The sequence below is a fragment of the Leucopleurus acutus genome (assembly GCF_964270905.1).
Source record: "Leucopleurus acutus genome assembly, chromosome: 3".
Classification (NCBI taxonomy): Eukaryota; Metazoa; Chordata; class Mammalia; order Artiodactyla; family Delphinidae; genus Leucopleurus; species Leucopleurus acutus.
Genome location: NC_139145.1, coordinates 81,062,515 through 81,087,531, shown reverse-complemented (window position 1 = coordinate 81,087,531; position 25,017 = coordinate 81,062,515). Strand labels below are relative to the sequence as shown.

The 25,017-nt window shown below is 34.7% G+C and overlaps 1 protein-coding gene across 2 annotated transcripts in view; it reads left to right on the top strand.

The window, feature by feature from the left end:
• The window catches only part of COMMD10 (COMM domain containing 10), a 160,635-nt gene that overhangs the window by 13,842 nt on the left and 121,776 nt on the right, over positions 1–25,017 (top strand). For both annotated transcript variants that reach the window (XM_082836771.1, XM_082836772.1), the window contains exon 5: positions 15,351–15,461. In XM_082836771.1, the coding sequence (XP_082692897.1) occupies positions 15,351–15,461 (111 nt within the window). The remainder of the gene's footprint in view (positions 1–15,350; positions 15,462–25,017) is intronic.

The window sequence follows — 25,017 nt, the reverse complement described above, 5'->3', positions numbered from 1 at the left end:
AAGATTGGTAAGTTTGAACATCATGCTTTGTTCCCAGTTTTAGAGAGGAAGCATTCAGTCTCTCATCATTAAGTAAGATGCTGGGGACTTCCCTGGTAGTCCAGTGGTTAAGACTCCTCGCTTCCACGGCAGGGGCACAGGTTCAGTCCCTGGTCAGGGAAGTAAGATCCTGCATGCTGGGTGGTACAGCAAAAAAAATTAAAAAGAGAGTAGGATGGTGGTTACCAGGGACTGGGGCTGGGGTAGGGAAATGGAGGCAATGTTGTTCAAAGAATACAAATTTCCAGTTATAAGATGAATAAATTCTGGGGATCTAATGTATAAAGTAGAAACAAAAAGATGCTAGGTATGGGTTTTTAGAAAATGCCCCAGTATTGTTTTCATTTCTCTCTTTTTCTTTTAAACTGTACATTCTAAGAGCTCTCAAGTGTCCTCCACATCACAGTTTCATTTTTCATTTTAATTTCTGCTTTTTCCTGTACCCTGTACAGATTTTGTTTTCCATTTTTTATCCCTAAAATTTTTTTAACCATTGCCATTAAAAAAAAAAATCTCCACTTGTCTTTGAATATTTGCCTATTTTTTATATTTATATAATTTTCTTCTGTTTTTTTCTTGCATTTATATAAGTACAGTATACTTGTATAGTTAAAAATATTTCTTTTTTCACCTCTAATAGTAAGTCATTTTTTATTGTTTTCTGGCTGATAGTTTGTTGCTTTTTTAAAAGTAATATTTCTGGGGCTTCCCTGGTAGTGCAGTGGTTAAGAGTCTGCCTGCCAATGCAGGGGACCCGGGTTCAAGCCCTGGTCTGGGAAGATCCCACATGCCGCAGAGCAGCTAGGCCCGTGTACCACAACCACCGAGCCTGCGAGCCACAACTACTGAGCCTACATGCCACAACTACTGAAGCCTGTGTGCCTAGAATCTGTGCTCCGCAACAAGAGAAGCCACTGCAATGAGAAGCCCATGCACCACAACGAAGAGTAGTCCCCACTCGCCACAACTAGAGAAAGCCCGCACGTCGTGGTGAGGACCCAACGCAGCCAAAAATAAAATAAATAAATAAAATTTTTTTAAAAAGTAATATTTCTTCCTTATGTTGTATTACATTAACTTCTGTTTAAGAAGTAGTTTGATCAGTTGTTATATAAAATATGCAAAAAAGTAGTTGGATATGATTAATTGGTCCCTACGACACTGGTCCCTTGAGAATGTAGGAAATTATCTTTTGCCAATACAGAGTATATGAAAGGGCAGCTAATACATTTTTTAATACCTTAAATGCTAATTAAGATCATATAATAATATCAAACATTTCTTGTGTTTATGGTGGACCGAAAACTCTACTCAGTGCATTATATCTTGTAAGATCCATTAATAGTTCTAGTTTATATTTAAAATTAAACTGAGGATTAGAGAGATTAAATAATTGGTCCATGGTCACGCAGCTAAATAAGTGGTAGAGTTGGGATTTAACAAAGTAGTTACACTCCTAAGCCACTGTGCTATACTACCACCTAAATGTTAGCAGCAAAATTTTTCTGTGTCAGGCTTTATGCAGGGTAGTTTACATAGTTTGTGTGTGTATATGTGTGTGTGTGTTTTATATCTTTGAAAAAGAAATAAAACTTTTGCAAGTGTACCTTTACCGTGTTAACCCAAGTGGTCCATGGTGAAGGTGAGGTGGGAATCAGATTGGGCTCTCTCTCTTTTTTTTTTTAATTTTATTTATTTATTTTTGGCTGCGTTGGGTCTTCGTTGCTACGTGCAGGCTTTCTCTAGTTGTGGTGAGCGGGGGCTACTCTTTGTTGCGGTGCGTGGGCTTCTCATTGCAGTGGCTTCTCGTTGCAGAGCACAGGGTCTAGGTGCATGGGCTTCAGTAGTTGTGGCATGCAGGCTCAGTAGTTGTGGCACACAGGCTCTAGAGCACAGGCTCAGTAGTTGTGGCACACGGACTTTAGTTGCTCCGTGGCATGTGGGATCTTCCCAGACCAGGGCTCAAACCTGTGTCCCCTGCATTGGCAGGCGGATTCTCAACCGCTGCACCACCAGGGAAGTCCGAGATTGGTCTCTCTCTTAATTGAGCCTTGTTCCTTTTATGTCATGGTACCTCTGACAACTATAATGTTATCTTCCTTTTTTGCCCTGTTGACTGTTAAGATATGGTGACTAAAATAGCTGTGGATGAAAATAGATCATGTCATTTAAATTGTAACAAAAATATATGGCAGTGATTTATTATATAATGAACGAAAGTTGTATTTGCAGAGACTGTTTTATAGTCATTTAGAGGTTAACATAAACTGTGTGGTGCTTGCAGTGGAACATCTGTGTAATTCTGAATTCAAAGAGAGTCAGATTCAGTTAAATAACAAGTTAAAAAATCAAAAGGAACTTATTTTTAATTCAGTTTTTAAAAACACCTCTTTTCATCTTCTATTATTTAAATCTAATAAGTGAGAGGCAGATTGAAAATTGATTGGATAGCTTTTTACAGGATATGATTGAAGGGATTTAAAAATTTTATCCTGTCTCACTTTTTTTTTTTATCTTAACCTCTTTGGACACTGAAGTGTTACCACTGCTTATTAGAATTGGTAGTCTTCCCTCTTTTATCAGTGTTGACTACGTTAGCAGTGTCCTTCTAACAGGATTTTCTGTTTGATTTTTGTTAAAATGCCTGTGTGGTTACAACATTTATTAAATTATGAATACCCTTTCAGACAGAACTTGAATACTATGTTTTATTTTACTCCTAAAATTCTGGCTAGAGTTCCTTTATGTATATTCCTGCTATACAAAATGTAAAAACTTATATGTTAAATATTACTGACATATTGATACATCTCTTTTTTTCTGCGACCTTAAGGAAAAGAATTGTGTTTTTTTATATGATATTTTTTCTAAGATATTTTTACATTTGAAGTTCACCCTGTTCCTCAGTAACAGATATGATTATGAGGAATATACATAAGGCATATTTTTAGCACTCTGAGTAGCCTGCTCTTTAAAGGCTACTGATTCCTTTTCTTAAAATGTACTTGTATGTTTGTTAGGAAGATTTTAAAGATAAATTTGACAGTTGTATTTGTTTTGAATGCTCAAAATGTGTGTATTGTGATTTCGTCCTGTTAAGAGTGTTCTTAATTTTACCAGTTACATAGCAAATTTATTATTTCATTATGTAGTGAAAATTCATCATGTCTCATATGTTCTTGAGAAACCTGCATTTAAAAATGGATGGCTAGGGCTTCCCTGGTGGCGCAGTGGTTGAGAGTCTGCCTGCCGATGCAGGGGACATGGGTTCGTGCCCCGGTCTGGGAAGATCACACATGCCGCGGAGCGGCTGCGCCCGTGAGCCATGGCCGCTGAGCCTGCGTGTCTGGAGCCTGTGCTCCGCAACGGGAGAGGGCACAACAGTGAGAGGCGTGTACCGAAAAAAAAAAAAAAAAAAAGGGTGGGTAACGTTCTTAAGATAATAATGTTCCTAAACAGTCTTTTAAAAAAATCCTCTTTAAGCCATTATAATAAGATTTACTTTATTGTTAAGTGTAACAACTAATTGTTTGCTTCATTAATTGTTAAATATCTGTCTTTTATATGTAATATAAGAAATTTAGATTTAACATTTTTAAAACTTAGTGTATTCTTTTATTATTTTCTTTTATATTCTTATTTCATTTCTTTTGGAAATCTAAGGATGGATGAATGGCTTTATTAAAAAGAGAACAGAAAAAACATACTTCATATAGCTAAATCTAAATACGTAACTATGAATACATATCTGAGTGCTTTTTCAAGATTTAAACGCTTCTTAACATTATCATCTGCATTTATAGGAAAGGTATTTTGTTATAATTATATCCATATACAAGTCAAATTTCTGCCTCATTTGTTGCGTTACTTGTTGACATGTTAAGAATGAAGTGAAAGCCATGGTTTTTCCATATGCTGGAATTGACTGAATGTAAATGTTTGTGAGATTTAAATGCTGCTATATTCATTTACTGTTTTTTTATTGAAATATAATCTACCTGCAGAAAATGCAGAGATTTTAAGTGTGTTCAGTTTGATGAATTTCAGAAATTATATATAGCCTTTTAATCATTCTCCTTAACAAAATAGAGAAAATTTTCATCACCTGGAAAGTGCCCAGTTTTAATTCCCTCCACCTTCATACTCAAATTTCCATCACTGTAAGTTGTCTTTTTTCTGTTCGTAGAGTTAATATAAATGAACTCAAATAAGTGTCTGTCTGCTGTCTCTCAACATAATGTTTTTTTGGATGCATTCATGTTGTTACTTGTATCAGCAGTTCTTTTGTTGCTGAGTAATATTTCCTTGTGTGAAAATAACACAGTTTGTTTATCTGTAGTCCTCTTGATAGACTTTTGGGTTGTTTCCAGTTTCTGGCTATTAGGAATAAGACTGCTCTTTGACATTTGTGTACAAGTCTTTTTGTGGACATATGTTTTTATTTCCCTTGAGTAAATGTCTAGCAATGGGGTTGCTGACCCCTTAAGCCAAATCTGAGGCTTTGTATTTGAGTTTTAGCCAGTCCATGCTGCACGGATTGGGAAAAAGTCATATAAATGTAAAGAGTCATATAATTGTGAATCTGTCACTTTGTGTGGTTCCCTTCCCTTTAACTTCTTTCTGCTTTTAGTCATTCTCCAATGCCTTCAAATTCAAATCACTGTTTTTAAAATATTTTGTTTAGAAGTTATACTTTTTTTTTTTTTTTTTTTTTTTGCAGTATGTGGACCTCTCACTGCTGTGGCCTCTCCCGTTGCGGAGCACAGGCTCCGGACGCACAGGCTCAGCGGCCATGGCTCACGGGCGCAGCCGCTCCATGGCATGTGGGATCTTCCCGGACTGGGACACGAACCTGTGTCCCCTGCATTGGCAGGCAGACTCTCAACCACGGCGCCACCAGGGAAGCCCTAGAAGTTATACTTTTTATTTGCAAGGGAAGTTGATGTGATATAAACTCCTTCCTACCATTATCAGATTAGGAACTCTAAAAGTGCTTCTTTTAAATTGTAAGTCTTATTCTGTCCTTGCTCTGCTCCAGATCCACCAAGTCTTTCCGTGTTGTTTATAATGGAAGTCAAAGTTCTTACAATTGCCTTTAAGACCCTACATGATCAGTAACCCCTTTTGGTCCACTATCTTGTTGACCTGCACCTGGCTCACTTTGGAGAATTCTATTCTCTTTACCTCAGAAACTCTTGGATGTTCATGTGGTTGGCTTCCTATCTTTTTCAGCTCTTTGTGCAAATATCACACTTATCAGTGAGCCTTGCTGTAATCATCATAGTGAAAAGTGCTTCCACCTCTATGGTACATTCTTACTTCGTTTTTTTCTATAATATTCATTATTCTTATCTGACCTTCTATATATTCTACGTGTTCATTTTTTTAAATTGTCTCTACTACTAAACTATAAACTCCACAAGGGCAGGAATTTTTGTCTGTTTTGTTCACTACTGTATTTTCACTACTTTAAATGGCCCTTGGTAGATAGTGGGTTCTCAAAAAATAGTTGTTGATTAAATAAATGCACAATATTCCTGCTTTACTAATTGTGCTACTTTGAGGTTCAGTTTATAGGGTTTTCTTATAAAGGGGGATATTTGTGTTTATTGGTGTTAGAAAAGTAAAGAGAGGAGGGTATGGATTATATTTTGTATTTCCTAGTGTTCTTTTGTGCTTTCATTTTGGTTGTACTTTAAGCCTTTTGTGGTTCATTTATTTCATGACTCTTGAGTTTTGCTGGAATACTAGATTCAGTCATTTACATTTTTCCTCTTTAAAAGTGGGAATATGTATAATAAGAATTGCTTTAGCTTGAAATGGAAATTCTCCAGGGCAAAAAAGGTGATGTCATTAGCTGTTGATGCAGCAATCAATTTAAAGAACTTTAGATCTAAGAGACCCTTAATCAGTCTAATTTGAAGTAGAAATGTATTCTCTGCTTTATAAATAATTGACTAAAACCAGACCATTAACAAATTAAATTAAGATTTTACTAATGCGAAAGAACTGTGCTGTTAGCAGAATTACGCTTATGTCATAGTAGTCAAAGATGTGCACTTGCTAAATAGAATTGATGTACTTTTGCAGAGTGTTGTCAACTGTGAGAGCATTAGCTGAATGACATTTCGGTGTCAGTAAACTTGTACTATGGTCTTCATATATTCATGGTATGCAGAGGTGGCAAGCAGTCTGAATGATGATTCATTGATGTTTTCCCTCATCACTTTATAACTTGGATATGAAGACCAATTAGGTATTTTGGCCAAGTCTGTGGGTCAAGGAGTATAATTTTAAGTTTCATGCCACCCTAGCAATGACACTAGGTTGACTTTTGTGGCATCTAAACTTGAGGGTATAGGTTAGAGAGTATCCCTAAGTTGTGATATTTGTAATAAAGCATTTATACCTCTTGTAATGTGGATACTGTATTGCATAATAGTCATCTCTGAGATCCTGACCTGTCTTCGTATACTTAAAGATGTCACAGTATAGAATTCTTTCTCTGGGAGGCAAGTAGTAGTGTGGCTTGTTCCTTTGAGGCTTACTGCCTCCTGTTCTTGCCCATGACTAGAGGATGGCAAAGAGATTGAAGATGTTCTCTCATCGCACCTATACATTCCTCTGTTACGGCCTTTAATATATTGTATCTTTTAAAAAATAGCATTATTAAATTATAATTTACATAGTGTAATCTGTATCCTTTTAATTGCACTATTTGGTGAATTTTGATAGCATTATATCTATGAGATCATGGTCATAATTAAAATACAGAGCATTTTCATCGTGCTAAAAAGTTTCCTCATGCCCCCTGGCAGTTCTTTCCTCCCTAAACCCTGGCTGCAGGAAACCACTGATCTGCTTTGTGTCACTATAGATTGTGTTTAGTAGGATTTTATATAAATGGAATTATACACATGTCCTTTCCTCTGGCTTCTTCCACTGAGTATGATTTTGAGGTTCATCTGTGTTGTTGAATGTATCAGTGGTTTGCTCCTTTTCATTGTGGGTTGGTATTCTTTTTTATTGCAGGGTGGTATTCTGTCATACGGATGTGTCACAGTTTATCCATTCACTTGTTGATGGATAGTGGGGCTCTTTCCAGCTTTGGGCTATTTTGAATAAATCTGTTAACATTCATGTACACATCTTTTGAAGGACATATATTTTTATTTCTCTTGAGTAATTTCTTAGGGGTGGATTGACTGGGTTGTAGGTCAGTGTATATTTAACTATATGAGAAGCTGCCAAACAGTTTTCCAAAGTGGTTGTACTATTTTACACTCCAACCAGCAGTTTTTTCGTGTCCTGGCCAACACTTGGTGCTGCCATTCTTTAAAGTTTTAGCCATTCTAATGGGTATAAGGATGTTGAACATAAGGATTTTGAATATCTTTTTATGTGTTTGTTGGCCGTTTATCTTCTTTTGTGAATTATCTGTTCCAATCTTTGCCCTTTTTGTATAGATTTCTTTTTTTTAAATTTATTTTTCTTTTAACATCTTTATTAGAGTATAATTGCTTTACAGTGGGGTAGATTTCATTTTCTTATTTTGGTAAGAATTATTTATATAGTTTGGATACAAGTCCTTTGTCAGGTATATGTATTGTGAATATTTTATTAGTCCGTGGCTTGCCTTTTTATTAATGGTGACTTTTGAAGAACAGAATTTTTTATTTTGATGAAGTCTAGTTTGTAATTTTTTTCTTTTGTGGTTCATACTTTTATGGCTCTCTTTAAAATCTTTGCCTATCCTAAGATCACAAAGATTTCCTTTTATGTTTTCTTCTAGAAGTTTGATGGTTTTAGCAGTTACATTTAGGTCTGTGATCCATTTTGAGTTCATTTTTGTGTTCAGTGTTAGGTAGAGGTTGTTTTTTATTTTGTTTCCATGTAGATATCTAGTTGTTCCAGCATCATTTACCTTGGTACCTTCGTTAGAAGTCAATTGATGGGTCTTTATGTCTATCCTTTGCCAATGCCACATTGTCTTTATTGCTGTAGTTTTATATTCTTCAAGTTAGGTAATATAGCTCCTCCAACTCTTTAAAAAAATTGGTTTGACACTTTTAGGTCATTTGCCTTTCCATTTAAATTTTAGAATCAGCTTGTCAGTTTCTATTAAAAAATTCCTGCTTGGGAATTAATTAGATTGTCCTAAATTCTATAGATCATTTCTGGAAGAACTGACATCTTAATAATATTGAATCTTTAAATTCATGAGCATGGTATATCTCTCCATTTATTGATATCTTCTTTAATTTATTCCAATAATGTTTGTAGTTTTTCCAGTGACCAGGATTTGCACAAATTTTGTTATTCTTATGCTATAGACAGAATGTTTGTGTCTCTTCAAGATTTGTATGTTGAAACCTCACCCCCATGGTGATGATATTAGGAGGTAGGACCTTTAGGGGGTGATTAGGTAATAAGGAAAGAACCCTAATGAACGGGATTAGAGCCCTTATAAAGAGGCCCTAGAGAACTCCCTTGCCTCCTTCTGCCATGTGAGGATACAAGAAGTCTGCAGCCTGGAAGAGGGCCCTCACTCAACCTTGCTGTCACCCTTATCTCAGACTTCCAATCTCCACAACTGTGAGAGATAAATGTTGTTATTACTAAGCTATGCAGTCTGTGGTATTTTGTTTTAGTGGCCTGAACAGACTAAGACTGTGTATTTGCATGATTTTGGTTGCCACTAAAAATGGAATTGCATTTTTGACATTTTCCAATTGTTTCTTTCTAGTATATTGAAAACTATTGATGTTTCAAATTAACCTTTTGCCATAACTTTCTTAAAATTGGCCATTAGTTTTAGTAGCTTTTTTGCAGTTACTTAGGATTTTCTACATATGTGTTATATCAAAATTACTTTTGTGTATGTTTGTCTTCATCACTAGACTTGGAGCTTTTGGGACAGAGATTGTAAGTTTATTGATTTTTATGTCCCCAGCATCTATGACGGTACAAAAGTCAGGTCTGTGCTCTTCTGGTTTTTCTCCTTTCTGGCTGCTTCTTTTAGTCAGTCATATTTGCTACTTTCTTCTCATTTCTACAACCTCTAAATTTTGTATTGTGCCAGGAGTCAGTCCCTGATCCTCTTCTCTTTTCTTTTGTACTTCCCTGGCAATCACATCTAGGCTTCTGGGTTTAAAAACTATTTTCTAATAAAACATTTTTTCTCTAGCCTACTTGATAGTTTCATTGGATATAGAATAGGCATCTCAAGCTTAACATTAAAAAAGTAAACTGATCTTTGGATCATTCCTCTTGAAACTGTTCCTGTAGTTTTCTCATCTCAGTTAATGGTAAACTTGTTTTTGTTTGTTTGTTTTTGTTTTTTCATTTGCATAGGCCAGTCTTTATATCATTGTGCCATTATTATTTAAAAATGGATAGAAGACTAGGATGAAAGTCTGATTCTACTGATAAGTGTAAGTTTCATCAGCATACAATTTGTGGTATTTACATAAAGATGGGAATCATTAGTGTCCTGAAAGCAGCAGGCTTTTTCTCAAATTATATGCTTGTTAAGTTAAGGCTGATATCTATTGTATATAATAGTTAAGAAAACCACCTATATAAAATGCCAGAAATTGAAGATTTTTCTTAATGCCAAGGTATTATTTGTTTTTAGCCATTTAGGACTGGAATTTATTATTTTTTGAGTTTCAGATATTCCTCTAGTTAGGACAAAAGTAGGGAAACACTTGCATTCCTTCTGTTAAATTAGTTGGTAATTTAATCACCATTTATAATTTTATTATATTTGCAGATTTGTTCTAAGTCCCAAACAAATAGATTTTTTAGAATCTGATTTTATAAATAGGGCACTGCCGGCTTAAAAATGGGGAATAAAATTTGGCATCTCCCGGAGGGCCTCCAAATGACAGCCTGTTTAAATTTTTGCTGATTTGATTAATGAACCTATTTGAGCAGATTATAAATGCCTTCTTCATTTCTTCTACAGCATTTTCTTTCCAAAGGAAAAAGGTGAAAATTTGAGGTATAATCATCAGTGCCTTTATTGTTCACTGGTATATAGAATGTTTCCAATGAAATGTACTCCTAAATTAGTGCTGTCATCTTGTGTCCTTAGGCAAACTCCTTAGATACATATATTACTTGAGAAAATAGATCTCTATACATTATGGAAATAGTGGAAACTTCTCTATTTTAGACAAATGTAAAATTACTCTGAATCTATTATTTTAAAGATTTCATTATATACATATACACATGCCATAATTGAGGGATCATAAGTATGACCTCTTATACATTCAGGAATTGATTTTCCCAGCAGGTGTTCCTTTCTTGGTGATACAGGGTTATAATGAGAAATGCTTCTAAAAGCTAACCTTATTAAGCAGATTACATTGAATTGAAAAATGCCCTTCTCCCCTGTATGAAAGATTTAGAAAAAGTTCTTATGTCATGCTTTATTCTATATGTATAATTTTAGAAAACAAAGAATAAGCCAACTAGAATTTTTTTAAGTTGGGAATTTTCTATAATTAATCAGTAGATTATATACGAAGAAATCATTGAAGTCAAGAGAAATGGTCAAGGAAGTTATAGAGCAAGTGTTTAGCTAAGCCTTAGAAACAGGTAGGTTCATGCTCTTCTTGCATTAAATGTTTAGTTAACTTCCTAAGTTTTATATTTCATAGGCGTAAATAGTAATGTATAGTTTGTGTAATAAGCCATATATATACAGAATTTCTGCTTATAGTATTTGCCAGTTATAAAATGAATGATGGATTATAGCAACAAAATATAGGTACTGTTTTCTCTTTTAGCAGTTACAGTTCTACTTTGTGTTTTCATGACATTATAATAAATAATAATTGTTTCATGAATATCCATACACATAATTCCTAAAACTCATTCAGTATTTCTGAGCAGTATTTTTTCTAACTATAGATAGATAGCTTGACCTATTAGTGGCTTAGTAGGTAATGAAATCAATTTGGAGGGTTTTGAATTAGTATTTTTGTTTTTTAATTTTTAAATTGTTTAAATTTTTATTTTATTTTATTTTTTAAAGTATTTATTTGGCTGCACTGGGTCTTAGTTGCGGCATGTGTGATCTTTTATTTGCAGCATGTGAACTCTTAGTTGTAGCATGTGGAATCTAGTTCCCTGACCAGGGATCAAACCCGGGCCCCCTGAATTGGGAGCACAGAATCTTAGCCACTGGACCACTGGGGGAGTCCCTGAATTAGTATTTTAAAAGTGAAACATAGTAGAGATTCTGTATTACTGCTCTGGATAAAAATTGTTTTGTGACACTTTTGTATATGTATATCAGTTTGCAACATAAAAAAGTGTTTCTTACTATGTGATATGATCCAAGCAGAGGCTACTATTTGAGAGATCCAGTAGTTAAAGTATGGTGATTAACTTTACATTTTCTTTTTCATTTTAAAAGAGTTAATATTATTGTAATTTTGACTAATTTTGCATATGCTTGGAACTGTGGTTTACAAAGCAATTATGAGAATTTAAGCTTATGCTGAGTTTTTTTATGTGGAAGTTAGAGGGAGAATGAAGTCCTTATATTTTGAACTGACATGTTAGTGACATTGTCAGATAATAAGTAATGTAAATGAGATGCCTAAGAACTATCATGTAAACAGTTTTGGCATGGGTTGGAAGACATGAAAAATATTAGTGGCTCATTTTCCTTGTGTTTCATGTTATTTTGATGACATTTAAACTTAAGATGTTGGTTAAGGTATAAACACCCTCAGATTTAAATTTGAATATGAGATATCAAAACAAATTATATTAAAATGGTTCCTGGTATTTTAATGTACAAATGCCTCATATACACTATACAGAATTTTCTTTTAAATAGAAGCAAATGTAGTTTAGCTAACTTAAGTCAAAATTCTGTGCTAGATTTTGTTTCTTATGTAATTAAATATTGATGACTATCATATTTGTTTCTTAGGAGTCTCAGAGGAATAATTAAATAGTATACTGTAAGATTTTCACCTTGGCAAAGGGCCTTTGTTTTATTCATATTTGTATTACCAGTGCCTATTATAGACCCAGAAAATAATATATGTTCTAAGCAGTTTAAGGAATTCCTTCTTTCTTCAGCTTTTCTTTGTCTTTAGGACATTGATGTTTTTCAAGTGTACCTTCCACTTGTTTTATGTGTTTCTCTGTTTTTTTCTGTCGTTTCTTCATGATCAAATTTAGTTATGATTTTTGGCTAGAAAGTTATGTAAATGATGTTGTGGTCTTCGCAGGATATCATTTCTAGAGGCACCTGCTGTCCATTTGCTACTTTTTGGTGATGTTAATTTTGATCTCTTGATTAAAATGTTGCTTTTTTTTTTTCAACTGCATAATTATTTTCTTCTTTTGCAACTAAAAAGGAATTGTGGGCAGAAACTTTGTGACCATTCATTTCAAATCAAACTTTCTCCACTTAAATTTAGTATCCATGGATGATTTTTACTTGAATCAATTTCTGTAACTTTTTTTTTTAATTTCTGTAACTTTTGATTTTGATATAATTTCAAACAGAGAAAAGTAGGAATAATAACATAAGGAATCTTCATATACTCTTTACTCCTATGCACCAGTTGTTTACATTTTACATATTTAATCTCTAGAATGGGGATAATAAGAGTACCTATCTCAAGTAGTGTTGCTGTTGTCTCCTAGTTTCACTGTAAATATTTTGTTAGTTTTGTTTTTCTTACTATTCTGTGAAACTGCAAAGTATTTTTTAAAATAATTCTAGTTATCCTTTATTCCCTCTTCATTTAAGTTTTCTGAATACTGATCTTTTTCTATGAAATTTTATGAGTGGGTGTGTGTATGTGCATATACCTACATATGAGTTTAGCAATTTTTTGTTTTTACTTTTAAAATTACTCTTTCATGGGGGCATGGGACAAATTTTTTTTTTTTTTTTTGCAGTACGCAGGCCTCTCACTGTTGTGGCCTCTCCCGTTGCGGAGCACAGGCTCCCGACGCGCAGGCTTAGCGGCCATGGCTCACGGGCCTAGCTGCTCCGCAGCATGTGGGATCTTCCCGGACCGGGGCACAAACCCGTGTCCCCTGCATCGGCAGGCGGACTCTCAACCACTGCGCCACCAGGGAAGCCCGGGACAAATATTTTTAAATCACAAAATTCAATAGAAAAGGCTCTAGAATTTAAGAACATCAACCAACGAACTCTTTTTAGTTATGATGGTTTTAAAAATTTACCTTTCCTTGTATTTTTTGATTTGTTTCAATTCAGCAGATAGATGTAGAGTGTCAACTCTATTTAAAACATACTATTAAAAAAAGATACTGTAGGAAAAATTAGGCGACCCAAATGCCTTATATTTATAATGCTTTGCAGTTTCCAAAGCAATTTGAATATGCATTTTCTTATTTGATATTATTAGTAACTCAGAAAAGTCGATAATTCAGGTAGATTTATTTCCATTTTTTATGAGGAAATTGAGACCTTGAAAGATTGTGACTTAACTATCAGGGTCACCTAGCTAGTGAGTGACAGCGTAAGCATGAACTAAAGCATAAGCTTTAAGTTCAGTGATCTCAATTCTCCCATTCTACCTCTGTGCAGTGACTGAGCATACATTAATTTATGCAAAGGCCTGACCATAGTGGGACCATATTTTAGTTTATTCACTTAATATTTATCTTTGTCATTTATCTTAAGTGCTTAAAGGACAGGGATAGGATTAGTTAAATGAGATCAAAACAGTGTCTTACAGGTCCATACAAATACCTAGAGGGTGCTTTTCAATTAAGATGATGATGTGTATCAAAATGCTTGGATATATGAGAGTAGTTATGTTCTTTCCTGTTATATTGGAGGGTCTATTGCATGTGACTGTTGAAAAAGTAGTGGGCTGCTATTAGAGACTATGTTACTACTGTAATCGGTGTTAAAGATCAGTACATTATGGATCCTTAACGTGTACCATTAAATTGATTTTTTTACTTGTGATATTATGGATTATGTCTCTGCAACATCTTCCCCCTTTTTACCCATAAACTCTGAAAGGTTCAGTGCCAGAAAGTACAGAATTGTATCTTTATTTTCTCATCACATCCTCTCTCGAATAGATAATACTTTCATTGCTCTCTTTCCAATTTGGCTTTGAGTCACTGCTGTGATTCTAGCTGTTGAACAGTCTTTCAAGTTAGCAATTAGTATTCCAGTTAAGTAAAAATTGTTGTGAGGCTGCCATTCTTACCAGTGTAGCTAAGGTAGTTTTACTAAATCAATTACTAGGGTCATGTTGTCAGAGGTATATGACAATTACATGTCACAAAACTTCCCTAAATATTGATACTTTAGATTTATTGGAAATTAGATTTAAAACTTCATAGTTTTGAGGTTGGAGAAACCAATAATCTGTCTTGTTCAGTAAAGCCACATTTATGCTGCTTAATATTTTGAAACTTAAGCTGTTTTAGTGTGTCTTTACTGTTTTTGCCTTCCTGATTCAATTTTGCTGTTGTTAATTAATAAATTCAAAGGAAGTATTCTAATTAGTTTCTGTCATAACTGGGAACCATAGTAAGTTAGAATACTTTGGAAAGCATGATAACACCTGCTCACTAGTAGATATCAATTCTTTGCCTGGCTCTATTCCAGTCTCACTAACTGTGTCTAAATGTGTGAACCTCTTACCATCTGGGCACTTCAATTTCCCTTTAAAAAAAAAAAAGTTCTACCGTGTTCTACTTACTGCAAAGAGTTTTGAAAGATAATAGGAGGTCATTAAAGTACTTATCACCAGTATATGCTATTTACTGGTTAAAATTTATAACTATTTAAAAACCATTGGCTTTAAAATATACTGTTTTTTGTTTTTGTTTTTTTGGCTGCACCGCATGGCTTGTGGGATCCTAGTTCCGTGACCAGGGAGGGATCAAATCCTGGCCCTCGACAGTGAGAGCGCAGAGTCCTAACTACTGGACGGCCAGGGAATTCCCTAAAATATACTGTTTTAAAATAGTAATTTACTATTTAAAAACCATTGACTCCTTTAGTGTAGTTCATCGCTTAGTCTCAGAACTTTTATTTTTAGAACAGAGTGTATTTAAAGGCCAGTTTTACTGTTGAATTTGACAGGCATGGCACGTGGCCAATCTAATGAGCCCAAAGGGAGAATGTACAGAGTGTGCAGGTTAAAGGAGCCCTGGAACTGACTTTCCACAGAGTCCAGGCTATCCATGTTCATTCCTGCTGATTGGAGATTTGCTTAAAGTTGACTGTTTTCTTCCTTCTGTACCATCTGATTCCAATCTGTGCTTGTCTTTTGTAGCTGGAGACGGTTGGATGGCAGCTTAACCTTCAGATGGCTCACTCTGCCCAAGCAAAACTAAAATCTCCTCAAGCTGTGTTACAGCTAGGAGTGAGCAATGAGGATTCGAAGGTAAGAAAGGGTATCCCATTGAAAGGATGTATTTTGTTTACTAGGTCTTGTACTTTATTGTTAGCAAGGTCTTTGTTCTTTGAATTGAAGGTTTAAACATAATTTAATTAAAATGAAAGATTAACAAAATGACAGATCTTTGTGACAAGTTTTGATGTCAGATTTACATATCACTTTGTTATTTATTTGAAAAAACAGGTTGTCTTACAAGGTACTTTTCTTGCAAGAATATGTTATAATGTCTTTTAAATTCTGCAATGGAAAAAAATTGGTAGTGGTCATATAAAATTATGATTTTAATGTTTTAGATAATTGTGAATGTTTCTGGGTGTTTTGTGTTTTAAGCTGCATACATATGGCAGAGGGAATAATGTTGTCCAGCCAATGCCTGAAATATGAAGGTGACCTGAGTTCTGTTTGTGTATGTATAGTATGTCTGTGTGTGTGTTTAAATCTCAGCTATTACAAAATAGAATTTTGGATTAGTTTTAAACTGCATGGTGATTTTTTTCTTTAGTATTAATTTAAGAAAACCTGAACATGTTATCAAAGGTAAAAGAGTTGCTATGGACAATATACTACAGCATATTGAGAAATGTGTATTTCAGTTGTCATTGAATGCTATTTTTATATATTTTTTACTACAATTGAATATCTTAGAGCAGGAGGAGTGACTTTTTTTCCTTATATAAATGAGACTGTCTCATTTTAAGACAAATGAAATAGAGGTGAGAGTGAGGTAGGAAGATCTGAAGAAGAAGAGGTTACTGTGGCTGTATGTGATCAGAGAATAGTGGAAGAAATGTTATTATTTATAATGGGCATTGAAGGATGTGTATATTATTACTTCTTTGTTAGCACTTGCACTGTTTATTATGTCTTGTACATTTCTGTCTTCCATAAGAACTGGCATCGGTGCCTAGCTCAGGTTACATGTCCACAGAATTTTAGGCAATTGAATTGGATCTTAACATGTATAATTTATTAATTTATTACAGTGTTTGCAAAGAATCATTTCATTTCACACATTTTGACCAGAAAAGAACATAAACTTAATGGTTAAGTGTCGAATTGACTGCAATATTATATATGCTCTGCAATTTAGTAGCGGTCTAACCTTGGGCAAGTTACTTAATCTTCATGAGTGTCAGTTTCTTCATCTGTAAAACAGGAATAATATATCTGTCTCACAGGGCTTTTATGAAGATCAGATACTCAGTGTATGTAAAGTACATGATGCTCTATAAATGCTGGCTGCTGCCATCTTCATCATCATCAATAAAAGTTTTCTTGGGCTAATGAATAAATAAATCTCTTTGTTTTAAACCAAAGCTGCCACTAACTTTATTTCTTGATGAAATTAACCTTTTCCCTTTTCTTTCATTCTTTCTTCCTTTAATTTTTGATCATATTTTTCATATGTATGCTTCTGAGAATAGAGGAGGGAAAGGATAGCCTGGAAAGTCCTTTATTTTTTTTTCTCTCCATGAACTAGGCAAGGCATTCCTTTAGCTTTAGGATAATAACCTGAAACTCACTGGTGTGGACTGAGACTCTTCCATGAGGGAAAACACACACCTATATACACACATACATATATGCGTTCTCCAGGTATACGTTCACTGCTTTATTTCTCGTGACTATCATATGTTAAGTCTGAGTAGCTAAATGGAATTTATAGCTTGGAAGGATACAATTTTGACTCTATAGTTGATACACTTTAAGCATCATAACTTTGGCAGTGTTTAACTCTGGGATGCTTGAGTCCTCCCAGCTTCTTTATTGTGTCTTCAAAACATGTCTCTGTGTCAGTTATATCTTTAGTCAGTAGGAATGAATGAGTAATGCTTCAAGTAAAAGAGTCATGTTTTTAATTCATTCATATTTTTCAGGAAATCTATACAGATGTGAGATCCAACTCATTTGAGATATAGGCTGGAGTACATTTGTATTTTTCTGTCTGTTGCTGTTTTAAAATTTTGAATGAACATTTGGTTACCCTTATGACTTGCAGAGCTAGAGAACCATTTTCCTTAACGGACACTTGGGAAGAGCAGCAGCACAGGAATGTAAAGGATATTTTCATCTCGTATGCAGACTTAAGTGACCCTCTTTCTCTGTGTTGCCTGTCTCCCCTGTGGCATTTTGTGGATTTGGTCCCTACTTCTTATATATTGTAAACAACAGACATATAGTGGAATGTACAACCACGGTCAACCTGGTTAGAAACAGGCCCTCTCCAAGGGACATGTGCCCTAGCTATAAAGGAACAGTTATCTACCATACCTCTGTTCCCCTCAGTGAACTGCTGCTGGGAAGCTTTACTTTTTCTCCATGTTTTTATGATCTGGTATTCTATTCTTTGTACTCTTGTTATATCTGATTCCTTGATGTTAATTTTTACATAACTTCTGTTGTTAAGGACCACACACTGGTCTTCCCCCAAACATTTGCTCTGTTCTGAATGAGAATTCGGGGATTCTAGACAGGTTAGAGTATTAGGTAAAAGGAACATGAGTATGGAACATGTTTTAAAAACCAAATTTGTTAAAGGAAGGGAGAAATTTTATTAAAAGGAAGATTAAAAGTTATCGCTGGTTAGTTTATGATGCAGAGTATCATAAAGTATACAGTTGTCATGCTTAAGAAATTGACATTTCTTTAAAACAGGAAACAGGTAAAATTCTTTGAAATATATGGGGTTTTTTTCCCGTCAAATGTATGTTTTACAATGTAATTATCCTGAAAGTACACATATATTAAAATAATTCTGAGAGGATTAGAGTCAGTGCAAATTGTAAGAGAATATTTTGATAGTATTTACAATACGTATGAGCTGCTGAACTGAAAACTTACAGTAATTCACTGAAAAGCATGGTTTCTAAGAATCTCTTTCTTCTCATTCCCTTCCAACATACACATGAAAAGTGTAGCCTGAGGTGAAGTTTTAATTGCTGTCACTTTAGATAACATTGTTGTACTGGCCTCCTTTCTGTTAGAACATTTCTGTCTCCAGGCTTTCCTGTTTTGCTACTAATTTTATCATGAAAACTGGATGATTCTAGCTTTTCCTATAGTATTTTGATAGATATTCTAGTTGTTTTCAGTTAATTTTCTTACTGTTTGTCTACTGCATTTAGCAAAGTAAGATGATTTTCCTGTTCCACACATACCTCAAAACAAGTTTTCTGAGTTTTTGGGCTTTTTTTTGTTCTACTTCATTAGGGGGCAGTAGAGCTCTTTGCTTACCTAACCTCTGGCACTCACAGTGTTATTTGAAATAACATTCAAAATAATTTGTGAAGTCAGTAGTTGTGGGAAATGCTAAGTGTTTACATTTCTAATCTGTATATAACAATAGAGGTCTCTTGTTATCATCAACAAAATTAGTGCCTATTAATCAGATATGTACAGAACAAATAAATAAAATCATCCTGATTTCAATATTTGCTAATTTGCGTATGATCATTTGCCAAAATGAAATTTATTAAAAAGCCTTCTACACTGTTGATTTTTTTTGTTACATTCTGCCACCTGTATTAACTTCTTTATGAGAAAAGAGAATACAATAATCCCAAAGATAGTTGAATGGCTGTGTTAGGTTAGAGCATAACTGGTTCCAGACTAGTCATAGACAGTTGAAATTTCTTTATAGAGAATAGCAATTTTATATGTAACAGATTTGGTAATTTGGATGGCATCAGCACTTTAACTGAATATCCTAAAAACGCTAAAATATTTGAATTTTACTACTGATCTTGCATTTTCCTCAGTAAATTTGCTGTTCAAGACAATCATATTGTGTAAATGCAGTGATTCTGAATTCTTTTTGTTCATCCTTTAAGAAAGAATCCTTGTGTTTCATTCTTTTTTTCTTCTTCTTTTGAAACAACTGAGATAAAGTCACCTTGACAAGAGAACTTTCTAAACATTTATCTAAGTGTTCCATTGGATTGTGCTCAGGTTGCAGAAGGGTAATTATGGTCTTGAGTGAACTTAGGACTTTTAATACCAATTTTTAAAATTAGAGGTCTTCATTCTTATTTTCAAAATGTATGACAGATTCTATTTAGATTGAGAAAAAGGGGGGAAAAAGCCTTTTTTTTAATTGCTTACTCTATGTAGATACGGTATTACCTCCTTTGATATTTAAAAAACATCTCTTCCAGGTATGAATTCTTATTATTATCTGTATTTTATAGATAGATGGAGAAATGGAAACATGTAGTGGTTAGTTTATTTTCCTAGGTTATTCCTAACTAATAAACAGAGCTAGGATTTGAAGTCAGGCAATTTTATTTCAGAGACCTATGCTATATTTATTGCTAGGATACTGTATCATTTTGCTTATTTAATAACTTAGCAGTTATCCTGTAATATGTGTATATGTTTCAAGGTGTTGAAAGCTTTTCTAAAACGCAATGATTGTTTTATTATTGTTCTTCATAAAACTACAATTACATGGATTCTAAATTTCCTTTTCTTTTTGACTAAATTGAAACAATTTTACACTAAAGTCAATGAAAGACACATATATTCTTTTATGTGGTAAGTAAAGTTGTATGTTTTGATGTTGTCTCAGTTTAATAGACACTGCATTTATTAACAGACCTTATTGTAAGGGCTATATGACATCATTGATGTTGATGTGTCGTGAACAAAGAAATAGGGTATATCATTAAAAACACATCCTTAGCTGTATATATGACAGGTTTTTCAGTAAGAGAAAAACACACATATGCTGTTCAAATCATGAACTCTTTGTATTAGAAATTTAAAGTATTTTGATCTTCTTAAAGGTAATGTTTGTATTGACTGATTCGGAAGGACCTTCAGATTTTTCTGAGCTGCTTTGATGAACAGGTCTAAATTTTACAAATGTTGTATTTTTATTAATCTAATCTATATAGTGAATATATTTCAGCATATTCTTTTGATAATTTAAATTTATTTTTTTGTGTTACAATATTTGTGTATATATTTATAATGGACATTTTGGAAAATATAGGGGAAAAAACCAATTAAAATCAAGTGTAATTCTAGTACCCACAGCATTGTTATGTTTTGTTATATGACCTTCCAGTCATTTTTTTCCTATACCTCTGTTATAAGTGATTTTTTAAAAAACAGTGATGTTTGCATTTGGTTTAAGAAAAAGAATTGAAATTTTGTTATTACTGTTCAGTACTGTTATTACTGTTCAGTGGTATGAGAAGGTAGTCTCATTCATCAGTCAGAACTTTTTTTTTCTTTTTTGATAAATAGCAGTTATTCATTTTCTAAAGTATACTATCTTATGATCTGAAAAGACATTCTATAAAGTCTTGGACTTTTTTTTTCTTTGCCGTGTGCGGGCCTCTCACTGTTGTGGCCTCTCCCGTTGCAGAGCACAGGCTCCGGACGCGCAGGCTCAGCGGCCATGGCTCACGGGCCCAGCCGCTCCGCGGCATGTGGGATCTTCCCGGACCGGGGCACGAACCCGTGTCCCCTGCATCTGCAGGCGGACTCTCAACCACTGCGCCACCAGGGAAGCCCCAGTCTTGGACTTTTTTACTCACTGATTTTGATCAGAAATTTATAAAGTTAGCTTTGTATAATGAGCAGGTCTGTGTCAAGATACTATTATTTGTGTCATTTGGGATGGTTTTATTCAGGGTTTAGAATTTTAAGACAGGTCAATGGTTTTTACTTTTGAAATGAAATGATTGATGAATATTGCTTGTCTTTTAAAGAAGATGTTTCTGGTTCTTTTTTTATTACCTAAGTTGTATACGTTTATTTTGAAAACTTTATAGATATGGAAAGAAAAAGTCACAGATTTACCACCATTGTGCAGTCTCTTTTATTTCAGTGTTCATTCAATAGCTACTTTCTTTTTTTTTTTAATAGCTACTTTCTTTTGAAAGTCGTCTTTGATTTTATATTCTGCTTGCTTCATTTAACTCTGTAACATATCTTTTCCATATTCAGACTCATCATTAATATATTAAATGATTGACTGCATCACGTTTTGGCTATGACTTACTACAATTTCCTACCAGTTCCTCTGTTGTCAAATAATGAGTTTGCTTCCAGTATTTTCCTATTATATTGTGATAAACATCTTTGTGTATAAATACATGGTAGGTGTTCAGTAAACACTTATTGAATGATGAATGAACAAATGAATGAATGAATAAAGCATCCTTGGAACTTATGGTTATTCTTCAGGAGTGTAATTACTGGATGAAAGGGTGTAAACCAAAAAAAGGTCTTTACTATAGTTTGATAATTGGCTTTTCATAATCGTTTTAGGAACACACACACTCAAAGGTGGCATTCAAAGAATATAAGAGCTTCTGGAGAAAAGTGTAACATTACTATCTCAAAAGTAGGTTCTTTGATAACTAGTTAATTATTTTGGATAATTTTAGGAGACCAGTGAAAAGCCCTGGTATTTTTGTAAGATAATAGAGCCCTCTCATTTATAATTTCTTTATTCCTTTAGTATACACATTAAAGAAGCTTTTGTTGTATGTGTTTTATTTTATTATAGAACATGTAGAAGCAATCTCATAAAATATTCTAGCAGTTAGAGTAAATAGAAACAACCCTTATTTGGTAGACAATTGCCCATATACGTTGAAAAAAAAAAGCCTGGTTCTTTGCAATCAAATTTATTTATTTAAGTAATCCTAAGGCTTTGTGGCTCTAGTTTTCTGATTCTTAATTTTGTTTTGTATCCTTTTTCATTGTGATCAGTTTCTCAATGATAGTATCCTTTAAGGTGTCATGTGTTCTAAATGAGAGCAATACAAAACTCTTTCCTTAATTTATTGTGGTTTCTTTTTTTAGTTTTGTGATCAGTATGACTTTCTTAAAGATCTTAGTATTCAAGTATATTGAAGTGTTCAAATAATACTTGTATAGCTCCTTGGTATCACAAAATGAACCCCCTTATATGCGTGTGAAGAGTATGTATGTATAAGTCTTTTTCTGTACTTTAGATTGCCTAATGGAAAGTCTGCATTTATCTATGGATAAGACTTTTAAGCTAGCAAAAATACTGTTTTAGACACTCTGTATTTTTGATGAGTAAAAACGAAATATTAATACACAGAGTGTGATGGAAGTTAGTATTCATGTGGAGAAAATGATAAAAACGACTTGGAGGAGAAAATCTTTTAAAAAATACTCCATGTATTTCATAATTTAAAAAATCATCTTTTTACTAAAATTCTTTTCAAAAATTTTGTGAGGGCTTCTCTGGTGGCGCAGTGGTTGAGAGTCCACCTGCCGATGCAGGGGACACGGGTTCGTGCCCCGGTCCGGGAAGACCCCACATGCCGCGGAGCGGCTGCGCCCGTGAGCCATGGCCGCTGAGCCTGCGCATCCGGAGCCTGGGCTCCGCAACGGAAGAGGCCATAACAGTGAGAGGCCTGCGTACCGCAAAAAAAAAAAAAAAAAAAAATTGTGAAATTTCAAAGTAGGCAAACAGTATCACCCTCACTTGTCTTTCCTAGCGTCTGAACTTCTTTACTTTTTTGAAATCTGGAGGCAATTGATAATTGTAGAATTCCTCAAACATAATAGAATATGTTTAAAAGTAACTTTAAATTTTGTTTAATGTATTTTTATGGATTAGAAATGATAGTAATGTAAATGAGTGGCTTATGTACTTTGAAATAAAAGTGTTAACAGTGAATTAGACATCTGAACACATAAAATTCAATAAATTAAAGATCAATAAATTAAATACGCAACAACTTTTAAAATAGCTCAAATTCAATTCAAGAAACATTTATTAAACCTTTACCATGCATGAGGTACTAGGCAAGGTATTTGTGATATAGACAGGTTTTATTTTCCATCATGGAGCTTATGGTCTAAAAGGGAATGCATACATTAAGCCGGTAAATATATTTAAGTTTAGTGACTGTTACAAAAGGAAATACATGGAACTGTGGAAACTGACAGCAAGGAGTTGGAGACTGCAACAGGCAGGGGAGTTTCAGATGGAGGAAAGAACCCATGAAAAAGGATAGGGGCTTATCTTCTGAGCATGTTGAGTATGAGGCAGCTGAGATATCCAGGTGGAGACTGTTTGGATGGCAGTTGGTGAGGTGGGGAGTGGATTATAGACTAGAAATTGAGACTTGGAAATCATCGAGGTTTTGATTATCATTTCAGTTATGAGATGGAAGAGGTTAGTCACGTAGGGAGGAAGTATAGAACCTGATGAACTCCCAAATTTAAAAGGCAAGCAGAGCTTCAGGAGCTTATCACAGTGATTGGGAAGGGAGCAGCCAGCGACCAAAGCAAGAGAGTGTTCCGTCGGGGGCGAGTAACGTTGCGCGCCGTAAGAGGCAAGAGAGAGAACAGATACGAACTTACCCCCACAGCTGCGAATTAAGTACTAGTATTTTCCCCAGCTTGTAGATTAAGAAGACTAGTCTCAGCGGTTAAGTATCTTTCCCTAGATTGGGTATTAGAAAGTAATATGGGCAAGGTTTGAACCCAGGTCCACCTGCCACAATAGCCTGAACTTATAATCACTATATAGCAGTTTAAAAAAAAAATGAATTTAGTGTCATGGAGGTCACTGGTGATCACTGTGTGGGGCAGGAGAAGAAGGTGTTTCGAGACGGAGGGCGGTATTGAATACTGTTGAGGGGCCAGGAAAGAGAAGAACAGACATATATATGACTTGGATTTGGTTAGATGGACTTCTCTGATAACCTTGGTAATTGTGGTCTCAGTCACAATTGAGAGGCAAAAGAATCCTGATTGGAGTAAATTGAGGAAAGAAAATGAGGCAAAAAAGTGAAAGCAACCACCTACGTAACTCCTTCAAGAAACAGAAACGGAATAGTCAATGTAGGGGAATGTGGATTCAGTGACTGGAGATACTAGAGGAGGTTTGTATGCCGATTCCACATCCATTGGGGAGAAATTGACGCTGCAGGACAGAGAGGGATACAAGTTCCATGAGAAAGTGAGAAGATAAGAGGGCCAGAGCACAAATGAAAGGGTTGGACTTTGACGAGAGTGGGAACACATTATTTGTTGTAACAGCAAAAAAGAAAGAGAATGGATTAGGTAGGTGGTTTGGGTGGTAGAAGAGGAAGCTGTGTCCGATTGCTTCTGTTTCTGAATGCAGTCTTTAGTTGAGGTAGTGGGTAGGTCTAGAAGGTTTGGGAACAGGGGAGGAAGTATGAAACAGTTATTTTGGATATTGGGAAAATGAACAAACTAGTTATTTTAGGCTGTTTCACTGTTACTGGCCAGTGCTTATTGCCCACTTGAGATTTGTGACCATGAATTTGAAATGAGAACTGTTGAAATGGTGTACATTTTCCTTCATCCATTTTTAGTTGCTGTGATGCAACTGTGAAGTAGGTAGATAATTGGGTTTAATCAGTGTTTCATCTTTGCCAGGTGTATCAGGTGAAGGGAGAAAGGGACAAAGGATTGGCCTTGTGTACAAGGGAGTGATTTTAGTGATGGACCATAGATTCTAAATCAGATCAGTTGGAAAGTGAGGATATGGTGTATGTTGTGGGTGGCGTGATGGAGA